General features: G+C 43.6%; 1 protein-coding gene across 2 annotated transcripts; it reads right to left on the reverse strand.

Moving 5' to 3' along the window:
- Nucleotides 1–83: 83 nt before the first annotated feature.
- Nucleotides 84–4,873, reverse strand: LOC120024154 (sestrin-1-like). Of its 2 annotated transcripts, none has more exons than XM_038968314.1 (9): nt 4,670–4,873; nt 3,648–3,713; nt 3,295–3,384; nt 3,005–3,187; nt 2,433–2,672; nt 2,003–2,254; nt 1,617–1,807; nt 1,242–1,386; nt 84–1,118 (listed from the first exon to the last, which is right to left on the reverse strand). In XM_038968314.1, the coding sequence occupies exons 1-9, from the start codon at nt 4,769–4,771 to the stop codon at nt 1,032–1,034; spliced, it is 1,356 nt and encodes a 451-aa protein (XP_038824242.1). In that variant the 5' UTR covers nt 4,772–4,873; the 3' UTR covers nt 84–1,031. The 2 variants fall into 2 exon arrangements, with proteins under 2 accessions (XP_038824242.1, XP_038824241.1); XM_038968313.1 differs by having other exon boundaries at nt 3,295–3,495.
- Nucleotides 4,874–7,189: the final 2,316 nt, after the last annotated feature.

Genomic DNA, 7,189 nt, shown 5'->3' on the forward strand with positions numbered 1-7,189 from the left:
TTATGACAACCGGAAGCTAATCCCCTAGAAGACCAGTTTTTTTTTTTTTTTTACTTTATTTTTAGCTTGTCTTTTTTCCTTACAGGACAAAGCTTCTAACAGAAACAAAAGATCGATATAACAGTCACCACACAAAGAGTGCCTCGCCTTTTTTTTTTTTTTTTTACACTTGAAATCCCAACATTTTTTATAAAACACACGGAGTCACACACACACAATACTTGTCACAGAGAGCCTCTCATATTTACAATCAAACTGAATAGGTCTCAGACAGTGTTCTTTTTTTTGTTTTTCCCCCAACACCTTTCTCACACACACACACTCCTTGGGTTAGCTTACACAAACAGTTTAGGATGGTTAGGGTGTGGGGTCAATATGACCCCATGCTTACAGAAGCAGCAGTATCAGGCAGCACCTCTGAACACTGCCGTCTGATATAAAAATCAGGCACACTATCACACAGCCCAAATAATGATTTCATAACCTTCAGTTACAGCAATATCATCAACCCCATGATAACTTCTCTTAATACAACCCCCCCCCCAAAAAAAACTATGATTACATTGAGTGTAGACTGGTGTACTGCTCTTCTTTCTGGAGAATTGCTGTGGGTTTTTCACACTATAAGGAGATTTCAGTGACATCATCCACTGAGATGTATTGGAATACTGGAAGGTTGGCCACACACTCCTGACAGAGGGAGTCTTCTCTAGGCTGCCCCCTCATGGTGAGTTTTGGCAATGCGAGCAAAGAGGACCAACAAAGCTCATCTTTCCACAAATGGGTTCAGATTATTATTTTTTGCAGTCATTTCTTTTGCTCCCTAACCCCCATTCTCTCGCTTTTGTTCCATTCATCTTTCTACATTCCATCCATCACAAGGACGAGCTTCGTCATGACGAGCGGGGCTCCTTTCTGTCCCTTCCCATTTTCTATTTCCCCCCCCCCCCATTGGTTTTTTTTTATTATAAAAAGGTGTCCAACGAGAGCAACAACGACAGTAAAATACAACGATAAATGCCAAAAGCACTTCATGTCATGTAGCAGGTGATCGCTCTCAGAGCGTAGAGCAGTTCTGCCTGCATGCGCGCTTCCATAAGAAGCAGATTTACATGGACCTGGGAAAGGGAAATGAAGCGTTACAACACGGCTCCAGTCACTCAGCTCAAGAGCTATGAGAAACTTTAAATGCTACCAATAGAAACCCAAGGACAAATAAGTAAAATAAGTTGTTCCTTCACCTTCTCGGAGTGCTGGAACTGCCTCCAGAAGCTCTCATACATTCGTTTGGTGGTTTTCTCCGGGCTGCACACCATGGTCTTAATGTAGACCTTAAAGCTGCGGTCTAACAGCTGGTTAATCTCCCCATAGTCATAGTCATCATACCTGAGACACACACACACACACACACACACACACACACACACACACACACACAGAGGGAGATCTGTTACAGCTCCTGATGAATACAGTTATTTCTTTACTGAAGTACATGACTGCCCAAAATGAATGCACTTTGTCAATGTATTAAAACATATAATATTAATGTTTTCATTGAATCTAGCATATGTCATCTTGGAATAAATCAATTTGTATTGTGCCAGTGAGTGGCGTACCTGATGCCGAACATGCAGTGGATGTAGTTCCAGATAGCCCTGCGGAGCATGGAGGTGTCCACGTCTTTGTGCATGGCCATGGTGTTGTAGGTCAGGTTGTAGGCCATCTGGAACTTCTCATCCAGCAGCTGACCAACATCAGGGTACAGACGGTTCACAAGGGAGTAGCCGTGGTCCTCCCAACTGTAGTCCTGCAGAAGAGAGGAGAAAAGAGGAAAGCGCTAATCACAATGTCTGGATATCAATTGGTCAATCAGATAGATTACATTTAGAAAATGTTGCACTTGAAGATATTGAGAAACCACTTCACTTTCTCCTTTCAAATGCCTCTTTCCATCCCTCTCTGTTTCTCCGTAAGTGAAGTTGTGTGTGTGAGCGTTATATACCTGCACTCTGAAGGTGGGTACATGTTCTCCTCTCCTGGAAAAGTCCTTGTAGCCGTAGCTGGGGTCTTCAAAGTGCCTGGACACGTCTCTTGACTGCACACACTCCTCGTCCTCTGCCGTGGCCACCAGCATGCTCTCGGTCTTCTCCCTCTCGAAGCGTGTGGCCATCTCCTCCTGACTGGCTTCCTCTTCATCACGACACTCCTGCAGCTGCCTCATTCTCTCCATCAGCACCTCCACCTCACCAGACACCTAGACAGGAACACAAACACGTTCTGGGTCAGGGCATACATAGGGTGACCACAACCACAAGAGCCACTCAACTCACAACCACATCTTTGTCAAAGCCAGTAACTAACAAACTCTCAGCTTCACTTTCTCACACACACACACACACACACACACACACACAAATGCACCATCCTCACACCTGATGGCTGCCTCTCCTTTCCTCCAGGTCGTTGCCGTGCCCATTGCCATTGGCGATGTCGCAGACACAGTACTGGCTGAGGGAGAGAGATCTGAAGGTGTGCCCACCATCACTGTGGATCTCAGGGGTGATGCCACAGCCGAAGGTAAAGGACGCCAGGGAGTGGTAGTGTGTGAGGAGCACCACAGCATGGATCAGCTCAGCCAGGGACCAGCTGTGTTCTTCAGCCTTCAGCAGGTGCTGGGGAGACCAGAGAGTTGAAGTGTCAGTCAATCAGTAGTTTCCTTTGGATGGAATCTTATTTTCCTGTCTCTCAATTTCTACCCTTCCATTTGTTCTATTCTCTCTACCCATACCTTCCATTTCATCTCTGCCCATTCCTCCCGCTTTCATATAACTAACCCTGCCAAGTAACAGCCGCATAACTCCGGTGTGCCGCCACCCATGATCTCAGTCTGTTACATAACCCTAACCTATCCCTTTGTCCAGTCCTGTGTGTGTGTGTGTGTGTGTGTGTGTGTGTGTGTGTGTGTGTGTGTGTGTGTGTCACAGGTCCAGCCCCAGCTGCCTACCTCAATGTGTGCCTTGGTAAGAAGCCAGGGCCGGTGGGCCAGGATCTTGTTGAGCTCCCCAAGAGCCTGCAGCTTCTGTGGGGCTCCGTCCAGGCCATTCAGCCACTTGGGGTCCCCTCCCACCTGGAGGAAGTCGTTGACGTGGAGGTTGACCAGGTAGGAGCACTGGTGTCTGGCCGCAGCCTGGGAGGGAAGCGGGGGAAGGAGAGAGTTGCGAGACTGTCCAAGTGACTCTACACTACCATGGTAAAGCCACTGCAGAGTTTAGAGTAGGGCTTAAGGGGCCTCACCATGATGCCTATGTAGTGGCGGTAGTGCAGGGATAAGGGCCCATCCATCTGCAGTAGGTAGTGCTGTGTTCTCAGGAAACTCTCCAGGTACTGTGGGTGGAAGCCCATCACCAAGGAGATGTTGTCAAGACGACCCAGTGCAGCAAATGCGTCCTCAAATATCGATTGCACCCTCGGATCTACTTTACTGACTTGAAGTATCTGGTGCCACAGAGCCAGTGAATACATTTTTACTCTCAATCACATATTGATATAATATGGCATTTTAATGTATTGTAAAGGTAAGTTAAAAGGTGTAATCATTTTCACAAGTATAGAAAATCCTGTGGTGTAAATGAAGTTGTTCTCCTTACCTCTTTTTCAGGGATAAATCTACTTGGTCCATTTCCCAGTGGTCTTGGGATCCGAACTCCTACGTCCTACAAGTTAAGAGTACAGAAACACATTGTTCTGCAAGAACCAAATGCAACATCATGCGAAAACCCTAAATGCTGTTTAGTACCATTTTGGCTGCGAGCCCTGACTGAGTAATATTATACGGCCTTCTGCAAGACATCTCTCACTCTCTCCACTAGATCACATATTCACTCTACAGTCAGGTTGGAGCATTGCATGCACAGCCTATGCAAAAGAGAAATCCAACTCATTTTGTTCACAATTTCGCTGTAGCAAGCTGCCATAACAGTAGTCTCTAGAAATGCGACAAGTGTCAAAATACACAAATCAAACACTTGATAGATACAATGTATCATGCGTGCGGCTGCTATTTAAAACCACTTGTAGTTTGAAACACATTTAATACCCTAATGAATACATTATTTGACAATTATTCTTAAAGGTTTGCATAGTCAAATGATGTTATTAAAGGAACAAATTCAAGACACGATTGACATCACATTAAAACAGCCAACTTAAGAAGTCGCTGATCGCATGTTCCCTGGGGGCTCCATAGATAGCTCCTGTCCCTCTGCGCAGAGCAATGAAGTAGTAGAATGAATTACCTAGTCTTAGAAGAACTCGGGGCCAAAGATTGCTCGATAGCGACAACACGGTCTTGCATTCAAAGACACCAAGCGAAAAGTGTTGCTAAGAGCATATACGAAATAGCAGAGTTGACAATATGATGACAAAGCAGGAGAAGAAATGTAAAGCGTTGACAAGCAACGCTAACTCCTCAAACGCGTAAACAAGGTTGGACACAAAAGAAAAGACTGCACTGCAGTTCCTTCGCTCGCAGCCACAAAACAAAGTGTCTAAAGGGACGTGAACTTGTCAAAAATGAATAATTTAAAATTCCACAACGACGGTGCACGGAGTTTTAAAAACATGCATTCACTGTCAAAAACATTTGCCACTTATTTTCCTTTTCTCTTACCTTTTTGCTTAACCGTTCACAATGAGTGCATATTTTATATAAGTATGTTACTGTAAATGAATTATTTTCCATGGTTTCTGTTGCTGCAGTTGCGTGCCTCATAATGTGTCTTCAGTGCGATCTTGTGTTTCAGGTATATTTAAATTGTGGTTCCGTTCTCGCTTTGTTTCATGAGGGTAAAGTGCTCAATTGTCAGTTGTTGCAGCCCTACAGCAGAATACCGTTCGACCTCAGCACACACACTGTAAATAAACTGAGCCCTAGTTGAGTGAAGTGCGCAACAGCCAATCGAAAGGCGAAAACAACCTCCATTCATCCAATGAGGTATAAGAGGACGGAGAAATAGGAGTGGGCCGTGCGGAGAGAGGGTCTAAAACGTGAACGCAGAGCGAGCCAACCCCCAGGAAAACATAATCAATCAAGTATCTAATTTTGTTCCTTGCTTCTGCCATTGATCATGGCGATGGATATCGAATGACACCATCACTCTGCAGCGCGCAATGTGTGCATTCATCTTAAGAGTCTATCTAAGTAACCTAATAAACAAATCCCTATGAAAATCCGTCGATTTTATACAAGAGATTGCATGGGCTGCGTCTCAATATACCAACTTGAAGGTAACCCATACAAACGAATGGAAGTATGGAGGTAGTTTTGTGCCAACAAATATAAGGGATTAAATACATGTCCAAAACAACAAATATTTCCTGAGCTTTCTTACATATCCTAGATATAGGGCCAAATTCTACATTTTATTCTAGATCAAATAGCTAAATGGTCAATGGTATGACCATCTTAAAACAATTCCATATGTTAACTTAGTTAACTCCGGCATAGACTTTCAGAGATTTTAAGAGGTCCCTTTGACCAGCTGCCTTAATATGTCTTTATTACATTCAGGCCCTATATCTAGGAGATGTAAGAAAGCTCAGGAAGTATTTGTGGTTGTTTTGGACATGTATTTAATCGCTTATATTTGTTGGCACAAAACTACCTCCATACTTCCATTCGTTTGGATGGATTACCTTCAAGTTGGTATATTGAGACGCAGCCCACCATGCAATCTCTAGTTTAAACTGAAGGATTTTCATGGGGATTTGTTTATTAGGCAAATTATCTAAATCAATCAATTATGACAAACATGTCGTTCACTTTGCTTTTTTTTTGCACGTTTATTTTTCACCCTTTCCCACCACAATGACCCACTACACTAATGTTTACATGCACCAGCTGTCTATGTTCTCATCTCAGTCATGTGCATTGAAAACAACTCCCGATACAAGATTATTCAGCAAGCAGCAGTTCTTTTCTCTGTGAAAACTTGAGTCCAATGTGGTCATGTCTCCTAGGCCAGCATCACCGCTGTAAACAAGGTGGCCTACCGACGCTCTGCGGTGGCGTATATTATTATGGCACAGTAGGATATCTGGTCCTGCAAGACAGGACAGGACACAGCAGGTGTACAAACAACCTGAAATGAATCCCTGCTTATGGTGCATTTCAATTGAGGACTTAACCCAGTGTTTTACCCAAAAGGCTCAGACTTTTTTGTTTCCATCTATGCGGGCCGGCGCCTCTGTCTCACTGGGCCATGGCTCCAGCGGACCTGCTCTAATACCTGATGTCCACCAGATGCATATGCGTTTTGTTTTGCTGGACGTCTAGCCCACATTTTCCGTACTTAACACACATGTACTTCGCTTTTCAACTAGCTAAAAGCTAGTGTGTGTAACTCCATTTGTACCGACACACGGTAAGCAATGCATACAGTACACAGAATGCACCGCAGCTTAGTGAGGCACTCCCAACGTAGCGTTGTGGCCTGCTCCATTGGCAATGAATGACTTCAGCCGGAATACAAAGAGTTTTATGCATCTGGTGGGGATGAGGCTTAACTTGGAGCCAAGTAAGGCTACTTTTCCGCCTGCATTTACTTAACCATGGCTAACTGTGAACTTTAACACCTTCACACGAAGCAACAGTCTTGAATGATACAGAGGTTGTTGATTATGCTCGCCACAAGTCTTTAGTGTCACACTCCTGATGGAAACACAATAACATTAAAGCCTGCATCAACATAATACACTAGTGGCCCACTGGTGTGGGGGTATTATGACTTCAACATGCTTCGGTTCGGTTGCAACCTAGCTGAATTTGGCTAGGTGAACCCGAACCCGTGATCACATACTCCCATAAAAGACCTTCGCTTGAAAAATGAGCGGCAATAGTTCTGTTTAGAGGTTGACCGGTTATGATTTTTCAACTCCGATACCGATTCTTGGAGGACCAAAAAAAGCCGTTACCGAATAATCTGACATTTTTTTTTAATATATATTTGTAATAATGACAATTACAACAATACTGAATGAACACTTTTATTTTAACTTAATGTAATACATAAATAAAATCAATTTAGTCTCAAATAAATAATGAAACATGTTCATTTTGGTTTAAATAAGGCAAAAACACAGTGTTAGAGAAGAAAGTAAAAGTGCAATATGTGTCATGTAAAAAAGCTAA

This window comes from Salvelinus namaycush, chromosome 29 (genome assembly GCF_016432855.1).
Source record: "Salvelinus namaycush isolate Seneca chromosome 29, SaNama_1.0, whole genome shotgun sequence".
NCBI classification, from domain to species: Eukaryota; Metazoa; Chordata; class Actinopteri; order Salmoniformes; family Salmonidae; genus Salvelinus; species Salvelinus namaycush.